Below are 20,735 nucleotides of genomic sequence, written 5' to 3'. Positions count from 1 at the left end.
TCTGCTGTTTCTACCGTTGCCTCTGTGAGGCTGACATGAACACTTTTTTCCCCAGTTGGCGGTTCATATTGACATGGACGTGCCATATTCTCTCCATCCAACTTGATTTATTTGTCCATTTTGTGTTTTGAACTGTATTAGGACCAGAGACACTGAAGACCAACCTCTCCGCAAACACATATTTCACATGATGACTATGTTTGTTTGCCATCTACAGACTTTGTCATTTGCTTTCTTACTTTACCATTCATCACTCTAAGGGATGAAAATGTCAAACAAATGACATCACTGCTGCATATAGATTTTTTTTTCTCCCAACCAGGACCCTTGATTTGATAAAAACCATGAAATCAATACCTAAAAAAAGACACCAATAAGAAACGGTGTCAGCGCATTCAGGTGGAGAAACAGGGTTATTGACACGGGGGAAAGGCAAAGAGGGGAATAAAATAACAGCAGAACAGAGTCAATGTCGGTGGCCCTTTGCAGAAGGATGGATTGGCTGCTTTTACCCTTTAGTGGCCCTATGTAATGTGCCAATAAGATCATTAAAAAAAGTTTTCAAACAGTTCTCCTACATGTGTGGTTGCATTTTTAATTTGCATTATACAGTTCAAGCTGTTGGCTCATGAATTCCGTCTTGGCATTAAGTTTTATAATTAGCACCTTTTTTTTTTATTTGAGTGAGAAGCTGCTAGCATTTCCTGGCAAAGCAGATTTAAGTGTTGTCTTGTGTCTGTGCACATATATGCATGAATCTCTAGAACCCACCTCCAGGAAAAGAAAAAAAAAGATTGTCTTTCCACAGCTCCATCTTTATTTTTAGAGTCTGGATACTGATGAGAGAGAGGAGAAAGCAAGGGAGTGAGAAATGGCATCAAAAGTGGGGAGAAGGAGGAGAGCAAGGGGCGAAGAAGAGAGAAGGATGAAAGAGGGGGAGTAAGATGGTCAGGGGGGGTCGTGCTGGTTCCTCGCTGGTTCAGGAGAGTGTTAGAAAGAAATGCAATGTGATGAGAGTCCTTCCTCTGAGTGAGCTGGAGAGAGAGAGAGAGAAGGGGACGTTACCACACCAACCTCTCACTCGATGGGGGAGCAGAGGGGGGGGGGGCTCCGCTGCTACCGCCGTATAAAAAGCCAAGCCTGAGAATCCGGCACCACAAACTCACCACACATACACACACACACACACGCACACACAGATCCAGTGGCTGCTCTGTATCTCTCACACTCACCCACTCTCATCATTTTCTCTCTCTCTCTCTCTCTCTCTCTCTCTCTCTCTCCCTCTCTCTCTCTCTCTCTCTCTCTCTCTCTCTCGCTCCCTCTGTCTCTCACTCCATTCCACTGGGATCTGCATCCTTCTTGCTTCTTCTCACAAGTCAGATTGTGTTTGTAAGTACGGGCTGAATGTCTCCCTATGTATGCTTGGGTCTTTTTGTATGTGTGAATGACTGGTTGCCTACTTTAGTGTGACTGAGCAGAGCAGTGAGGAGTATCAAGTGTATGTGGGTCTCTGTCTCACCCTCACACACTCGCCGGTCCTCTTGCAAGTCTTCTCGGGATCTCTGGATCCCTTTCGACGGTGACAGGCTCCCCACACCAAGCAGTCACCATTTCCGCCCCCGGGAGACCCACGCTGGCAGCGCAGCCCCTTCCCCGACTCAGCATCGGGAGGAAGACCCTGGTGGCGGCTGCTGTAGGGGTTATGCTGGTCCTGGTGCTGGTGGTCCTCATCCCTGTGCTCGTCAGCTCTGTGGGTACAGATGCCAGCCACTATGAGATGCTGGGCACCTGTCGTATGGTGTGCGACCCCTACTTAAACAAGGGCACTCCGGCCAGCAGCACCAGCTCCACCGGTCTCCAAGCTGAGGCAGAAGCGTTAAGCGACCACAGCAACGTGCTTCCACCCTCCACCTTACTGCAAGGCCCACAAGGGAAGCCTGGCAGGCCAGGCAAGCCCGGACCACCCGGACCACCGGGAGAACCGGGGCCACCAGGACCTGTGGGGCCTCCTGGTGACAGAGGGGATCAGGGAAGGACTGGGATTTTGGGTCTGGGGGGGAATGGAGCTATCAGCACGGCCACCTACAGCACAGTGCCTCGGGTGGCCTTCTATGCAGGGCTTAAGAACCCCCACGAAGGCTACGAGATCCTCAAGTTTGACGACGTGGTCACCAACCTAGGCAACAACTATGATGGCATTTCGGGCAAGTTCATCTGCAGCATACCGGGCACATACTTCTTCATCTACCATGTGCTGATGAGAGGAGGGGACGGCACCAGCATGTGGGCAGACCTCTGCAAGAATGGCCAGGTTAGTGCTTTGAAACTTTTTTCTGAGTTTCCTTTCCACAGTGTGAGCATAGCTGACTCCCCTGATGCTCACTCTCCTCATCTCCCTCGCTGCCTCCTCTTTTAAAAAAAAATCCACACTGTATGAAGCCGATTTTTCATAAGCCAGTGAATAAAAAGTGACATTGTAAAGCAAGCGTGCGCATCTGCCGTGCGCCTCCAAAGCCCAGAGCGCACAGCTGTGGCACCCAGCGCGCCTGGAGATAAAGATGTGTCGACTGGTTGCAATCCGCGTCCCCTCTTTGCATGATGCGTCCTGACATTGCCGCGTCCCGCGATCCAAAGGACGGTCGCCGTTTGGGCTGAACAGGGAGTGCGCAGCGATCTTTTTGCCTTTACACTATAAAATTTGGAAATCGATCCGTTGTTCCGTTTTCTGTCTGAAATAAGATTAATATCTAAAGCAATTTAATGGTAGCTTGTGCCGGAGTGTTGGCATCTACTGGGGCTTTTAAAGTGATGATGAAAAATAATTTGCTGGAGTTGGAAATGTTTGATGTAGTCGCCTGTCATTTAGTTTTATTTTATCATTAATTGTTAAGTGCTTTTTTGGAGTGTTTATACTCTATTTTGAGTTCATAGTCATTCTCTTAATATTATTATAAAAAAGCCAGTGTGTATACCTAATTACCTTCGCGTTTCTTTTATTACAAATGTCTCATATAACTTCTAGATTATGTGGATAAGCGTAAAGAGTGGATGGGGAAATTTCGAAGAAATTTCGCTGACAATATTTGGACGACACCTGTCTTTGCAAGCCCACCGGATCGTGCTGTCTGTCCACCGCTGCACCCATCTGTCTTTGCAGTCGCGTTAAATGCATTAGGACGTCTACATGATCTATTCTCGGCTTCTTTGATGCATCATTTTAATGGGGCTCTAATTTTATTTTGCGCCCCGGAGGGTCTTCTCAGGTTGGTTAATGTGTGCCAGTGTAGTTTGCTGCCTTCCGATCAGCCGTCAGATCTCTTATCTTCAAAAGTGGCTCGGAAATACGTTTTGCCCGTAAAAAAGATGGATGTTACGCTGCAGTTATTGCAGATATTGTTTCGATTTGTTTGCTCAAGCTGCAACTGCGTCTCTTTCATATAGTTTGTTGACAGTATTATGAAAAACATGAAAATTTATTAATGTTATGAAGCAAAGAAGCAACCTTACATTAAAAAAAGACTTTCACATCTGATACCACAAAACTAACACAAAAAAAGAAAAAAAAAAGTTTCGAAATACTTGACATCTGTCCTAAAGTGCATTATATTGATGAGAAATCATGAGAAAGCAGAAGTTATGAGGTTGCCTGCATTGCATCTCACACATTGTCATGCTTGTTCAGTTTTAACTGCCTGCTTCACACACTCAGCTGCACTTTATTTCTCCCCATCATAATAGTCTCTGTGCTCAAAATGTGTTGTACACACAGTGTTGTAATGAGATATGCTGACATGGTTACAGACATTTTTTCTTACTGTATAAGTGAGATCACACTTACAGGGGACAGGAAATGCATCATTTGTAGTCTATTTGTTTCTGATTCGCCATCACCAGCTTGCTTTACAGCCAGAAACACAGAGCTCTGCAATGAGATAAGGTGAATAAAGAGTATTAGTTAAAATCCACTAAATATGGTCCTTCAACTGTCATTTCACATAACAGCCCAGCAGCCTGTGTCACATCACAATAATTTCACTTTCTTAAGTTATTAATGTTTTGCCAGTGGAATTAAAAGAATCTATTTAGAAACACAGAGTTAGATTAAAGCTCAAAGCTCTCACACAGTTACAGTACAGTATTGTATGAGTGTATATGTGCACGATGGAGATAAAATAACAGCTGGCATCGGCTCTGTGGAGTGAACCTGCAGTCTCACCAAAGCAGCCAGAGGTTAATTTCTTTCACCTCGCCAAGTTCACACCCAGCAAAAAAAAAAGAGAGTTACAGCAATCGCCTTCTATATATAATGTCTCACTCAACAGTAATGTTTATGGGTGGGCGTAAAAGCATTGATATATAATAGAGGAAGAAGAACATATGTTCCTATAAAACGCCTTCTGTTCCTGCTTCGTTGTGCTCCCTAGAGGAGGGTGTGGAGGTACTTAAGTTAGACGCACACAGTGTGTATCTCCAGAGACCCGCGTAATGTTTATAAAGTGCGTCTCTTCCTCTGTCTTCCTCTGTCCTGTGCACAGCTTATGCATAAACACGCTGTCCCCTCGCTGTGGTGTTTATTAGGTTTTGTGTTTGGCTGATGGAGAAGGCCCCAGAGCCTTTGACTGTGTAAATGAGTGTGAATGGTTATAAATGTTGGGGCCAACTTATGCTACATCATTGATGAAGTGCTGAGAGTCAAACTGAAGCTCCGACAGTCACACTGGTGCTTTCCTCAGCTCATTAAGGCTGCAAAAAGCTACACTGTGAGTTGGGACAGGGGAGGCCAGGGAATTGCAGACAATACTAGTATTTTATCATCTTTTGGCTTTAGTGAAGCAGCGGGCTTCCAGGCCCTGCAGTGCTGTTTCATCCAGCATGTGCTCCTCCCACTCCGGGGGTTCTTACAAGCTGTGTCTACCATCAGCATCCATGGGTTATTTCTTCCCCTCTTCTTCCACTTCCAGACTGCAATGCATGAATCCCAACACTGTCCCCATAACTTTGATACTTTTCAAGCTCGACCAAAAAAGTGAGCTTCCTGGTAAACAAACAAATAAGAAATCTATTTTCAGCACAGTACATTTCATCCGCTTTCCAAGTTCCTCTCCACACACTCTTTTGGCTTCTTCGTCGCCTGTTCTTTTACACGCGTGCCAAATATTCCAACCAATCCTAAACTCTCTCCAGTAAATCAACACTTTGCTATAACCTGTCTTGGACACATCCTGAGAGACACAGCAGTGACAATGAAGACAAATTCACCGGACACAGTAGAAGGGGGAGAAAGAAAAGGGGACAGAAAAGACATAGTTATTGTGCTATTGTGCCATCCAGTCTATTTAATTGTAATTAAAAAGCTTGAACCAGATCCAGGATGTGTTTGCGCTTCCCCTCTCCATTCCCTTCTTAATATTGTTATTAATCCGCAAAACCGTTTCAGAGTTAATTAAAAGCAATGACTTCAGCGTCAGTCTCTCAAGAGGACCATAGTGAATAATCACTCTGTCTCCTCCTTTAATAAGCTTCAACGTCCTTCGTGCACATGGCTCTTCCTTTGCAATTACCGCTGCAGTCTCCTCCTCACATACACACACATTCACACATGCTCACACGCACACGCATACGTGCATGTTTGCCCCCCCTCTCCTAACCCACTGCTGCCTCAACCCACCCCGACTGTGCACTGCCCTCCATCTCTCCTCTATGTCAGGTCTACAGGAGCTCACTTTTCTAAAGGAGCAGAAAGTTTTCATCTTAAAAGGAAAACTTCTCTTTAAGAAAACAGCAAAACAGGATCCAGATTGCGGTATCACAGAATCGATTTGCTAACACACAATGCCATCAATATTCTTCATTGCTCTCAAGTGATGCATTGCACTATAGCAGAATGAGTTAGAGCGTGCCATCCTTCTCTTAGATTTTGTTTTACGCTCACCTTGCTTCAAAGAGATTCTTTTATTTTTTTTTGCCTTAAGTGTTGCTCAGGTTCAGTCGCGTGTCATTTCCCTCTGACGCTATTCGCCCCGGTCTATCATAGACACCTCCAGGGGGGGTCTTCAGCTCTGGTGCACATGAGACCAAGACTGTTTATCCTGCTGCTGTATATCCAGGTGAAACCCACGCATTGTGTTTAGCACGTGGTGTCAATCCCAACATTAAACATAGGAGCTGAGCCATCTGGATGAGGGCCTGCTCTGTTTGATTAGGTTATATGCTCCAAAGAAAGGTGTGAATAACAAAAAGAGATTCCATTCAATAGCTTGTCACTCAAGATGGGCTGTGGTCTTTATTGATTTTTCACAAGATACATTATTTTGTATTTTCCAGTCCAAAAATGAAAGCAAAAGTGTGACTGCAAGCACTAAACGCACAAGGTGTCTACACACACATACAGCAATACTTAGACTTGATTAATTTTAACATTCTGGTAATGTTCAGACCTGCTATTCTTCATCGTGGTCTGACTTCAGCACTGAGAGGCCTCTGTGTGTCTGCCCGGTGTAACAGAGAGACTCTGTCTGAAATAGACAGACAGGGTTTGAGAGAGCCACCCTCAGTCCCTCAGCCTCTTTGCCTGCGGTATTGATCCCCTTATGTGTATGCGTGCATGCGTGTGCGTGCATGTACGTGTCTCTTCCCTTCTTCTGACAGAATCATTTCTTCTTGTGTGATGTATACCGTGACATATCCTCTATAATCAGCCCGAGAGGTAGTGGAGGCGGACCTTTGGCCTTGATCTGCTGTGTAATTGGACATTGGATTTGACACTCTGCCGAGTGGAACATTAGAGCTGGTCTAATTAGGTGCGAGGGCTATCAAATGAAGATTGGCCCATGTTGTTAGGAAATACCACACAGATTGGAAATGTCAAGATGACATCGAGCTGTCATCTGCAAGCACAGGGAAGAAAATCTATCATTTATTGGTGAAGTTTCAAAACTTGCTTGAAAACTGCCCACCACTTGTCTTTAATAATCCTATTACTTTAAAACATTTTACACTGAGCTCCTCAAATAGAGAGCTATTAGAACCCAGCAGTGCACACACTCCCCGTGCTGGCATCTCAGATTAAGTAGCTCATGAAAAACTGCTATAATGTCTCGTGTTTTCGCAAGAGCAAGAACATACGGTCTAAAACAGGCTATGGATTGTCTCCTGTGGCTGGCTGACTCAAGGATGCTATGGTGTTGACTCACAAGTCTTCATTATAATGAGGGCCATATGGGAGATAGACAAGTGCCCCTGGCCCTCTTATGCAAACATCTCTCTCTGTCTCTCCCCACGCCCCTGACATTTAGCCGTCCCCCGAATTCAGTCTTCAGTGATACCCACAATTATCCTTTCCCTCTTCACAGGAAAGCAGCAAGTCAATGGCTTCAAATGACTCACAGTCTGCTACATAAATCAATGTGTTTAACACCTCCTGCCACCCCCCACCCCCATAAAATTAATATGGGTAAGACATCAAAATTCACCCAGTAAGAGAGGATTAATCGACTACTGTATGAAAAATGCATGTCATAGCAAAGCTGTCTCTCGTCCAATACATACGGAAACGCTCTTTGCCTCATTTTAGAGGAGTCTTTTTTCATTTTAAGAAAAAAAAAGGGAAAATCTCAGTGCCTCAGGGTTACTAGGAAGCACACTGGAAAAACAGGCTTAGTGTGAACAAAGGTTGGAAATTTTGCAGTAAAAGTCTCTTTTCAGACAATGCCGGGGGCAGTGATTGTGGGTTTGCAGTTGGGGCTAGAGGCACACAGTGCTGTGTATCTCAGTAATTAACTGAGAGTGATGAGTCGGACACAGGAAAGAAAAGAGTGGCTGGATTGCAGGTCAAAGTTGATGCCTCTTTTTCCCCACCACTGTTTCCTCTTACAAGCCTCTTTCAGTGGCTTGGACTTGCTTTCATCCTCTTTGTTGCCACTGCTACAATTGCAGTCATAGGCTTAGATTTTAGGGGGAATGCAGGAGACGGGTCCGCCTCAATATTTAGAACAGGTGCATTCGTCAGCCCCTATAAAAACATTAAAGTAGCAGAGGACGACGTTTGACGCTCAAAATTTCGTGGTAGAGGACCCCTCAACCTCTTTTTCATATGTGCCCTCCCTCAGTACCAAAGCAATGAAACAAAACTTATGCCCTTCATTACAATCCTGTAATTCTGGCCTCCAAAAGGCTTCTTCAATATCTGGATTACACATCAGTGGTGCATGTGATAAACTAATGAACTAATGCCCGACTCCAGACTCACCTTTAGCATTAGTTTAAGCAATTTCATAAACAGCGAGAGGTTTGTGCAGCAAAGTCATTCTGTTTCAAAGGAGGCTGAGCAGGTACAAATAGAACAGCTGGTGAAATTAATTCAGGAAGCCTTTTCCTACTCTCGTCTGACAGATGGCAAATCTCCTGTTACCATTTCATTCCTCTTATCATGTTTTCACTTAGGTTCCTTCGACAAATAAACCTGTAACACATGGGAGACCCAGAGCTTTCTGACACCACAATTCTCTCACAACCCGTTGTAGTTTCCTGTTCTCATTATTTCAGTAAAATTGCATCTCATGCGTATGCACAAAAATGCACACGGATGTACGTGCATTTCTCTCCTTCATTTTCTGTGTGTGCATTTGTTTGTGCGGCGCAGTGAAATGTTGGACCGGGCTCAATAGTGGTGGCAAGATATCTAAGCTGCTATTAAGCATGCGGTTCACGGCTGGAATGTTCAAACACAATTAGACGGCAGTACACTTTGATTTAAAGAGGACCAATAGACTCGTTGATCCAAAATGGAGGCTCAACATCAAGTCAACAAATCCCTGTCAGAGAAGCCACAAGACATGTCCTTGTCACAGTGACAAAGCCTCTTGTAAGATGTCCCAGTGGGACATTACCAGCTCCTCCTGCACCAGACACAACAGATAAAACTTCAAATTGTCAAGATTTTCATAAACAGCACTCTATTAAGGACACACTACAGCTGCTGGATAAAAATAATGGAAACTGCCTTTTCAATAGAGGCTCACTGTAAGAAGAAAAATAACCATACCACTTTATTGTGCAGCCGTGAACCGTCAGTATTTTAAAATGTGTCACAAATTCATCTCAGATCCCTCACATAAACAGCTCTATTATTGATAACTGTGATGTTCATATTCATAGTTATACTGTGCACAAGTTAAGAGAATCCCCAGTTCACTTTCCCTTGCACACATTATCTATTAAGCTCCAAGCACAGCCTTGATTTTCTGTGTCTCCACTCAGAGTACTATTCAATCAAAGCCATCACGTTGACGATATGACGGATGCAAACACGCACGAGCAGCCACAAGGAAGACAACATCGCCTGACACCTCATTTACCATCGCTGGATCCGGCGCTTACAGCCTCATGCTTTGTTTGTCTTGTCAAAGTTCCTCTACATATTCCGCGTCAAGGTCACGCACTGCCAGTTGGCTGTTTGTCCTGCTCATCTCTTGCTATATATCTGCCATACCCTGCATTTGAACCTCATATCCCTAACAAGTTCCTTGTGTGCACTGGAGACAAAAGAAGAAAACAGAAAAAATGGCTCCAATAGGAGCTCCCTGATCATTATTTCAAAAATAGTGAGAGGCTTTATTCATGCGTGCTTATCACTGAAAGCAAACGAAGGAGGCCTAGACTGCGGCAGTTCGTCTCAGAAGGGGATAAAAACCATTAGAGCAAAGAAACAAAACAAAACAAAAATATCATTGTGGAAGAAGGATTTCAGGAAAGTTTGCTTTCACCAGGGCTTTGCTCGCTCTGTCTCTGCTAAGGAAAAATGCTGTATTTGTATTGTGCCCCTCCTCCCCACAAAAAACAAACAAACAAAAAAGCATAAATCATGCACATAAAAACGGCTTAAATTTAACTCCTTAAAGAGCAAGTGAAGAGAATAATTTAAGATATATTACACATCTGTGACATTGCCAGAGGTTCTGTGTGAGCACCTGGAAAGCTAATATTTTGATAAAGTTTCATTAAAATCCCAACTGACAAATCCTCCTGAGCCATCATCACCCACTCCCTCACCAACCCAAGGCGCTAACCCTCTAATAGGATGGTGTTGACTTTGCACGCTCGGGGCACATCATATCATATTAATATGCTCTGGACGCTGGCATCTCAGAATCAGAACAGGAGGGTTTGTTTGCACATCGATATGAGCTGTGCTAGATTTAATCAGGAGGATAAACAATAAAAAAGTACAACATTCCATATATTACTCCTGCATCTTAAAACCTCTCCTCAGATTTTAATTATCCAGATTAGCCTTTACGGCACTCGCACGTTTCATACCAACGTGACTTTCAATTGTCCATGTCATGTTGTAAAAAAGCACACCCTTCAGAGCTTCTCCGTCTTTAAACATAAAGAAGGTGATTTGGAGGATGTAGTTAAGTTTCTCTCAATGCAGCCCGAGGAAGGTCATTAGGACTGAAATGTTGCTGAACATAAATGACTCTCTGAACAAAGATTACTTCAAGTGTTGTGCCCACGCTTGATGTTCTTTTGATTTCACCTGGCTCACTATAAAGATTTTTTGTATATTCCCTTTTCTTGTTCATTTCACCCACCACTACAAAATTGAGTTTTTATTTCAAATCACTGACAATAACTCTGTTGAGATGGCTGAAGAAGTGTCAACCTTGCTCCTCTCTGCTTCACAACTCAATGCGGGGAGCTGAAGGCAATGGAAAAAAAACCCAGCTCTGTCTTTGAAAATTATTCGCAGAATGTCTGATGGGTTGCATGAAGACTTCACAAGAAATCCAGCAAAAATATTGGCCTATGACTAAAAGCTTCATAATGATCTGAAAGCACAGTTATCTGCAAGCAATTAAAATTCGACATTATGTTAAAACTTATGAGAATAATTTTGCAGTCCATGCTGGATTCCTGTATTTAACATAGAAAATCAGTGTTAATAATGGTCATAAATAGTTTTCCCTCTCACCCAGTGACACAGAGAAACACTGTGTCAGCACTCACCGTGTTGATTTATGCTGTGATATTAGCAGAAATGTTGTCCCACCAAAGACGAAATGTTATGAAAAGATGCTCTCTAATCTAATTCTACCGACATACTGTAACACACAGCCTGGTTTGGCCAGGTTCAATATAAGGTGTCACAGATATGGCACCTTTCCACTTAAATGCTTTTTACAGTAGTGGTGCAGGAAAGACTCACTCTAGCCTCAGGTGTAACTGTCTGTTTGTCATTGTGTTGCTCGGGAGAAAAGCACTTAAGACTCTTACATGCTTCTCTTACGAAATATTCTGGTTTCTATCACAGGCTTTTAACATCTACACCTTCAAAATAAATAAATGTAAGGAGTGATTTGCTGTTTCTTGAGTCTATCACGTACCGTAACAGTGATTCAAACTACTGAATATTCAACTCGTGAAGGACTTTGCACACCTCTGCACACTTTGATGTTTCTAAAAGCAGGTAGTAAAAAAGCAATAGAAGATGATGGGAGGGTTTAGTATTAACAGTGACAGCTATTATGGCAGAAAAGACAATAGGAAGAACATCCTGTTACACTTTCTATGACGCCCATGTCTTCAATGCATCATGAACATACTTATGTGTTCAAATCTGCTTTTAGCACCATATAATTATAGCTAAAGGCACTCATAGATATTCAGAATACTTTATAACAATAACCATTACACATTATAAAGCATTTCATAATGAGTTATGAGGTCTAGTATCATCATACTTCATAATGGCTGGACACTTTTTTTGCAATAATCTAAGTGTATTGTAATGGTCACAGCTGTTGTACATAATCATTTTATTATGCATTCTAATAACTGTTACAATGCATTATACTTTTGTTATGAGCTACCTTTAGTGGTCATTGGATGCTTTAAGTGAAGTTATGAAAATCCTAAGGTGTGGCTAGTTAGACATCACTATAAGTGGTCACTGTTTGCTTTTAGTAAGGTAAACAAAAATATATCAATGCTATGTAAGAACAACACACAAAACATTATGAAATTAATTTGTTTGTTTCACTCATCATAACAGAAATCGAGCCCTTTGGCACAACCTCTCAATGATGAACAACTAAATGACGGACATTTACCTTTAACTAATGTAATGGTTCCTCCAAAAACTCACTCTGAAGACACACTTGACTCAAATTATAGACCATACCTGCAACCATTTTACTTTACCTGCAGCTGTATATAAAGAGTATGACTATGAACTGCTAAACTAGTACTGGGAAGGTCAGAGTCAGTGTTGTAATATAATGAATACTTTGTGTTCTCTGGGAGTATCTGTACTTTACTTGAGTTTTTATATTTCTGTCAGCTTTCATTTGTATACCACTACATTTCCTAAACAATATACATACTTTTACCCCAATATATTTCCCGTGAGCATCTTAGTTACTAACTACAAAATAGGGAAGGAAGGGAGGAAGGGAAGGAACAACTTGTTTTTAATTCAAGTGCAATGTACACTCCATTTAGGTGGTGTACATCTTGCGAAGAAATAAACTCCATCATTCTAAAATTATGATCGCTTGCTTTGTTCTATTAACAGCATTTATTTTTACTTACTTTTACGTACTTTTACTTTCAATACTTCAATACCTTTAATATCATAAAATGACTTTGGTACATAAGTACAGTAAATATCAGATACTTTTACACAAGTAATATTCTAATAGATAACTTCTGCCAAAGACATTTTCTGGTGAGAAATCTGTACTTTTACTCAAGTATGGCTTTCAGGATCATTATCCACCAATACCCTAATTTGAATTTACGATGAACATTTACATTTCACTTGTGTAATGTTTCCTTCACAAACTCTAAACACTAAATTATCTGGTCATATGGCATTATCGAACACTTTATAATGTGCTATGACTTTTTCCATGAAGCGTTATGAATATTAATGAGTTGTAACTATAATCATATGGTGCTATAAGTAGATTATAAGGCATTATAAATATGTTTATAATGCATTATAGACATGAGCATAATGGAAAGTCTTTATCAAACTTAGCTTCATGAACAGAATCCGTTGAACACAGTGTTCGAGGAGTCACATCTGGGAATTGTAGACGACATTAATAAAAAACTAACAAACAAACCAAAAATAGAAACTAACTGTGGATTATTTATTACTTTAATATATCTAAATGTCAGGAGAACCTGTTCCAGGCTCCCTGTTAGGTTTGGCAACAGTTATTCTCTTTGTGCAGGAGAGCTCTGTCAGTAGCTGGCCTCTCCGAACATTTGTCAATATGCCTGTTGTGTGCTCTCCTTAAATAGGCCAACTAATTATTGGGCATCCTCTATGCCGCCTGTTGGGCCAGCTTGACAACACCCGCTCGAAAAGCCACCATTTAAAGCTGTGTGGACAAACACTGAGCCAAGGTAAGGGCCAGAATGGACTTTGGAGACCTGATAATGAGCCACAAGAAAATACTTCAAATGCACGTAAACTATTGATTTTGATCCAACCTTACCGACCAGACTAAGTGACTAATTGGCTTATTTAACCAATGGATACTTTAAAGGATGTACAGCGCTTTCTTTTTTATCTCAAGAGAAAATAATGATCTTTTAGTTCGATTCTATTTAAGTTACGACCGATGCAGTTCTCCTTGTTACTAACTGTTTAATAGCACGGAAATACTGTGCAGACTGTAAGCATTTGGAGAGTGCCACAAGTTTTGCTCTGCTCTGAAAAAATGCCTATTAGGTTGATGTACCAACGCAGAGCCTCCTCACACCACCTTGTATTAAATTGCATCTTGTATCTAGATTGTATGGAAATATCATTTTACATTTACACCTGGTATTAATATGTGTCTCCAGTGTCCACATTGAGATCCAAGCACTCTGTCCAGCTCAAACAACTGATCAGTTGTAGCTGTTCTTCACCAACTGCTTTGCCATTGCTTCGTAAATGACTTGGTTGCAAAATACATTGCAAAGTTTTGCTTGAACACTTTTGTTGGATTATATTGAAAGCAGGCACTTGGTCTTGCCTTGACTCAATCTATGAGTGTCTTGAATATCCATAAACATTTTTACTGCCTTCTTGTTGGCAGCTTAACTTGCTAACTGGCTAATGGCTGCTCTCTTGTTGGCTTGGAACAGCCGTGCATGATTACGTATTTCTGCCCACATAGTTGTTGAATGTGGATTAAAAACCACCACTTGGGTGGTTTGGCTGATTGCATCACAATCCATCCACAGTTTTGGGTGCATTTCCACCTGTACTGTCATGTGGTCAGCACTATCCAACTGCAATCACATCACCCAAAACACACTTTAATGCTAGGTGCGACAGTTTAGGAATTATAATCATTTTTATAGTCAGTTTTAGGTGACCAAAGTTACCTGACACTAATGTAAATGAAGTCAGCGTTTAGTTCTAAATCGTTTGTGGTCCATTATTAGCTGCAGTTTATGACCCACAGAGCCACAGTCATGGAGATGCTCTGCTGGGCCTGTACAGTGGCCTAATTTCCGTCTTGCCTGTTTCAGGGGCTTTTTGCCTTCAGTTTGGTCCTTGGCAAATAAATAACACACATGCTAATTTGGACACTGCAAATAAAATCATTTAAGGCTCATTTATACACCCTTTATGTACAAAAATAGACGTTCATTTCAAACATTTAGATGTTACTGCACACTCTAATGGATGTATCTATGCCACATAAATCCATCTGACGAAAACGAGAGGGTGGAGTCAAATGTTTCTAAAGATAACAAACATAGCAATGGTGGAGGACACTGTAATAATGTACCTTTTAACAAAGGCAGCGTTGTGGACTGCAGTGATTTGTGAGGCCTGACCATGTGGACTGACCATTCTTTCACTATGTTACCGATTTGTTCTGTTCCGCCATTTTTAAAATATCTTTTTCTCGCTTGAACTACTCTACACTGCCTTTTTGGTACTACTCCGTTTTGTCCGTATCTGTAAGCCTTCAGAAAATATGCACAAATACAGACAAAAGCAATGAACAGAAGACATGAATGCAGAGTATGGGCAGAAGGCTCTGTCTCTATTCATATACAAATCTAACAATAAGCATAAATGAGCCCTTAGTTTCCATCCTGCAGTATGGTCTTCAATTTGGGAAGGTTCCTATATTGTTGATGATGTGAATGTGAACACCTTCTTAGAGCTTTCAGCTTACAGTAATTGTTTAATGGGGGACTGCACCAATTTTCCACATCAAAGTCTGATTATACAGGTCTTGGGGAGCACTTCCACATATGTTAAAAAAAAGTTGTGAAAGCCTTTTGATGCTCCAGAGGGAGCGGCACAATTTCTGACAAACTGCCTAAAGTGAGGTCAGTTGAGGGAAAGAAGCGAGGTTACCAGACCTCTACCGCCCGCTCCTCATTTCTGCTCAAGGCTACAATGGCCTTCACTAGCATTACACACCCAAATCTCCGACTGAACTGTGGATGGTGGAGTGGCATTGCAGGTAATTTAGGCACAAGGTTTTGGGAGGAAGAAAAATGCATGAGATAAAAAATAAAACAAAAAAACAATATCTCTAGTTTTGTCTTCAGTATGCACTTAGTTCCAAATCTAATGTGCTTGATTTCAGAGCCAAAGTGACAGAAAATACTGTATGTCACTGTCCAAATACTGCACTTTACTGAATAAGTTATACGTGTCTGACTTTTGTGGAGGATCATATTTAATTAGGCTGCAGCAGGCAAAAGCAACATCCTGTCTGTGACCTTCACTGTATGCCACTGCCTTTTCTTATTTCGGCTCACCCTCCTTAAATTTTATTTGGCAAAGAGAAGGCTACAAACCGTTACATGTCTTTAGAAATTCAACTTGGGATGCAGCATTTTAGAGTAAGTCATTGCTGCTGATAACATGTACAATTAGTCTCTGTCACACACACACACACACACACACACACACACACACACACACACACACACACACACACTCACGCTTGAAAACGCAGCTATTGTTTCAGCGCCCATTTGGCACCGCAGCTACACTTTCCTCCCCAGAGAGAGAGAGCATGTTTGTGGTGGAGGTCTTAATTAGCCAGGACAGGTTATTTAGAATCCGCTCCAAATGTCCTATGGCCAGACTGGCAGGATACACACTCAGGGACACACACACACACACACACACACACACACACACACACACAGAGAAATACGCTCAGACAAAGGCAAACATAGCGATAAAAATTTGTGTATGATATGCAAACTCATTCCAGAGATTCTTGTCACTCCTCACTCTGCGTTATTCTGCTTATATTCAGTAGGCGTCCGCCATGCTCCGTTTATTATATTTCTCAGTAGCTTCCACCACAATAAGAAGCCCACAGAGCCAGCCTTGTTGTTGAGTTTTTGAGACTTTCTCTTTCTGCGGACCTTTTGTTCCAAGGTTGAATGTTAGGTCTTCTGTGGAAGACTGCTGGCTTGATTGAACCCATAAATCTGCTTGACAGAAAGGCCTGAGGTTTGACTGACCCTCTGGTTGGTCCTGTAGGTTTAATATCAATATGAAGAACCATTTGTGCCATTGTTGTCTCCAGTAATTCATTTAACTTCAAAATGAAAAACTCTGTGACATTATTTCAGAAAATATACTGAAAATCTAAGCTTTTCTTTTAATCATTTTGGTACATGGTACATTTTCCCTCCATGCAACAAATGTTACTCTGTGATGGTGTGGCAGCACAGTGATTTTTCAGACTAGTGACAGTTGTTCTAGTGTTTTTTCTTTGTTTGCCCATTCGTTACTTCTGCCAGAAGTTATGACATGTTTATTTTTCCACACTTTTTGTCTCAGTTGTTTGTTAGCTAGTTAATTAGCAGAATATCTTATAACCTTATCAACAGATATCAATACAAATGTAATGATGTTTAGATCATGGAAGAAGGAGGGGTGTAGTTTTTAATCATTGTGAGATTTATGAGGCATTTTTGACAGCCCAGTTGCTAGAAGAAATTGTATGTTTCTGCAAACCATGGGTATGTTTCATTATTTTCATATCAACATTTCGAGAGTGATGTGGTTGTGATTACATGTATATGATCTGACTTAGTCAGCGGGAGGTGGAGGGGCTGGTGTACGGCATGACACCTATAGGTGAGAAGGTTGTGACATTGCAGGTCACTGCAGGCCACTTTTTACGATCAACAAACAACAAAACCTGTTGTGTTTTAGTGAGACACTGCTGGCAATTCCAGCTGCAATTGTGCCACTAAAATGGGTGTTTTAAGCCAAAACATGATTTTTTTTTTTTTAACCTTAAGCAAGTGGTTTTTGTGCCTAAACATAACCACATATTCAAAAGGTAGTTGGTAACTTCTATCACAATAAGTTTTTGTCATATTTGCTCAAACTCACTATAGCCACGCATTAGTGCATGAGACAGATAATGTGTGAAACAAATCCTGTTCCTCAGCCTCCTTGTAGTGTACCCAGCAGCATTTTGTGACCTGGCTGCCATGTTGCAGGCAAACAGTTGAGCCAAAATGAAGCATCACCCACCAGCTGGAGTAAACCTTCTCATTTTACAGCCTAACATTACACTAAGATATGTGTATAAAAACATTTGAGGCAAGAAATAGACAATGCAGTAACAGAATCTTGATTCACCTTTGAGCAACACTGCTTAGTTTTACCAACGTTCACGAGCAGTGATTGACATGATTGATAGCTGCGTTAGAGACTCCTCAGCTCTGAGTGGTTGTGTTCGTTCAGGCGTGGTGGATAATAGCATATGCCATTAGTATGTAAGTAAGTATTAAGAGGAGGAGGCAAATGAACATGATTTCTCTCTTATGTACTATTGGATATAGTGATGGTAGCTTTAACCGCAGCCACACTATAGTTAAAACATTATGAAATATTTAAGTCAGTATGTCCACTACTGTACATTATAACAGACAAATGTTACATATCTGTGGTTTTCAAAAATGTACAATGCCAACATTTATTCCGGGGAATGGGTTGATTTTTTTAATGTTTCTTGAAGAGAAAAACAACATCAGTGAAGAAAAAAAAAATCAGCCACTTACTGTATGTCTAAAACATTTTGATCATTGTGTGTATTTTCTGCAGACCATCATCTGAGAAAAACTGAGCTCATTTTATGTCATTAAAATAAAAAAAACCTAATTGTGAGATTTACTTCATGAATGAAGCCAATATCTTCATATGTACTGCAACTAACAAGCCTCCCCATTCTCCTACATCTGTCCCTGTTCTTCCAGGTTCGTGCCAGTGCCATTGCCCAAGATGCTGACCAGAACTATGACTACGCCTCCAACAGCGTCATCCTCCATCTGGACGCAGGTGACGAGGTTTACATCAAACTAGACGGAGGCAAAGCCCATGGAGGAAACAACAACAAGTACAGCACCTTCTCTGGCTTCATCCTCTACGCAGACTGAGAACAGACAGACACAGAGACAGACACAGAGACAGTCAGACAGGAAGAGATTGAGAGAAAGAGTTGGGGGGTTGGGGGTGGGTGTGTGTGTGTGTTAAAAGCCGGAATGCTTTCTAGTTTTCCTAATTCTCTCCATCATCACGGACACCTCTGCTTCGTATCCATCAGCCAAGACATCCAGGCTCTGTAGCCGAGTCTGGATGCAAAGCTCCTGAGGATGCACTGAGAGGGGCTGGGCGGTAGGCGTGGGAGGAGTGGGACGTAGGGTGGAGGTGGGCTGGTATTTCCACACTCCTTGCCACAAAGCCGACGTGTCAGAAGCTCCTCGCTTTCAGTGTCTCTCCTCTTCAGCCCTGCTCCATTGCACAGAAATATCAACAACAAAAATGAAAACCCTGCAAAAGTGGATGATCTCACCTCTTCTCTCCACAGCGGCAACAGTCGGCTGTGCTGTCAGTGGACTCGATTGACTGAAACTCGTAGTGTTGTTCCGTGCAATTTTCCTTAGAGTGTGTTTTTATTTTGTAGACATGCATAATATTCTACACAGATGAGATTAAAAAAAAAAAGAAGAAGAATATATTTGTCCCTTGTGAAGATATCCTGTTTGACTGAGAAAATGGATTTTGTGAGATGTTATTTGTGATGCAGCTCAGACATCTAACAGCTGGAAAAGAAATCTTTAAGACTGTCAGTATTTCATGGCAGTGGGTGTTTTTCGTCATCGCTGGGTACAGCAAGGTAACTATATATTGTTCATGTGGAGAATAACAATACATTCTGCACTGTACCTTCTAATGTATCTGAAAAAGGAAACATCTCATATAGAAAAATCCTTTCCACGAAACCACCTCACACTATTTTCGCGCACACACAATGTCCTCCTGCTGTACGGATTAAAAGTAGAGTTCAAATCGTCTCCTCGATGTTCTAGTTTTGTGTAGATGCTCTACTCGGCACCACCAGCCATTGATGAAGCAAAATCTTCAGATTCAGAGGTGACCTAGTTGAGGAGTTCTTTCTTCTTCTTTGCTGCGCTGACCTCTGAGCCTTCTCGCGCTGTAAAAAAAAAAGGTTGCTTCTGAAGTGGAGGGCAAGGGGGAAGAAAGTCACAAAGATGGAGACAGAAAGAGCCAGAAGTGAGTGAGATGGTGGGGGGGTGGAGGGGGCGTTCAGGCACAGCAACAGTGAGTGGGCAATTTTTCTGTTTCAGTGTCTCTGAGCTTCACTGGATGTCATCCATTCATTAGCTGCATACTCACTGACACACAGGCATTATGGTAATATTTACTCAACATGGCGGCCTGACAGCTTGCTTGAGAATGAAATTGATTGGGTGAGTGGTCAATCATGACTGCACGTTTGTACGTATGTGTGTATGCGAGCGTGTGTTTGCACGTGTGAGTATGTATGTGTCTGTGCATACCGGTGAGTCCGCATTTTAGCATGTGCCGTGCCATATAGCTACATTGTTCTTTTTCCAGAGTTATTCTGTGCTACAGCCAATGACAGATATTTTCCTCAGCAGCCAATGAGATTGTGCTCTGTAGGGTGGGGAGCCTCTATAGATATGATGAGAAGAACAAACAGCTTGTAAATGAAATCTATGACATGTTTGTCTATCTTATCTTTTGGAATTGTTGAATACATTTAAATAATAAATGGGATTTTTTGAGTGACTTGTCTCAAGAGAATTCTTGTATCCCAAATACGCTAATTAGGGAAAATGATTTGTAAAGGATCTCATTTGCTCTGTGAGACTAACTAACTACAGTGCAAACAACATGACTGGAAATGTGTGCCTCTTGTTCTGTTTAAACTGCGAATTTTAACAATGGCCTGTCGGTGCAAACATTAAAAAAAGATCTTATCAGCAAGTCCCTCATCTCTCTTTTCTCTCCAAAAAGTAAAGTATATTTAGGGAGATGGGTGTCGAGGGAGAAATGTCTGAATCTCTCCATCTGTAAAGGTGCGCTCAGAGATAAAGACCCTCCAACTTTAGCAACATCCACCAGTAGAGTAAAATGCCGTTCCTGAATGCTGATGAGTCCTTAAGGAAATGCAGGCTATTCCTCAATCGGCAATCACGGCGTCTTTTCACAGATTCTCATCAACAGAGGCATGATATACCCAGCGAGGAAGTGTGGACCAAGGAGAAAAGACAGGGGGAGGAAAGATTGAGCGAGATAGAAGAGGAGCGGAATATGGTTTGACAAAGACAGATGGAGACACGAGAGAAAGAGTAGGCCACAGAGAGAAGTAATGGGGAAGGGATAGATAGGGAGAGAG

At 41.8% G+C, this 20,735-nt stretch overlaps 1 protein-coding gene and 1 long non-coding RNA gene across 2 annotated transcripts in view; one reads left to right on the top strand and one right to left on the bottom strand.

Moving 5' to 3' along the window:
* Positions 1-933: 933 nt before the first annotated feature.
* The window catches only part of LOC126405020 (uncharacterized), a 100,310-nt gene continuing 80,508 nt past the window's right edge, over positions 934-20,735 (bottom strand). The window contains exons 5-6 of the long non-coding RNA XR_007571548.1: positions 3,842-3,925; positions 934-1,034 (exon numbers count right to left, since the gene is read on the bottom strand). This is a non-coding gene — a long non-coding RNA (uncharacterized LOC126405020). The remainder of the gene's footprint in view (positions 1,035-3,841; positions 3,926-20,735) is intronic.
* Positions 1,217-20,096, top strand: LOC126405015 (C1q-related factor). The gene is made up of 2 exons (XM_050068507.1): positions 1,217-2,314; positions 18,268-20,096. Exons 1-2 carry the CDS (start codon positions 1,706-1,708, stop codon positions 18,445-18,447), a joined length of 789 nt encoding a protein of 262 aa, XP_049924464.1. The 5' UTR covers positions 1,217-1,705; the 3' UTR covers positions 18,448-20,096.

This window comes from Epinephelus moara, chromosome 18 (genome assembly GCF_006386435.1).
Source record: "Epinephelus moara isolate mb chromosome 18, YSFRI_EMoa_1.0, whole genome shotgun sequence".
Classification (NCBI taxonomy): Eukaryota; Metazoa; Chordata; class Actinopteri; order Perciformes; family Serranidae; genus Epinephelus; species Epinephelus moara.
The sequence above is the reverse complement of the archived record's forward strand: the minus strand, read 5'-3'. Positions and strand labels throughout refer to the sequence as shown.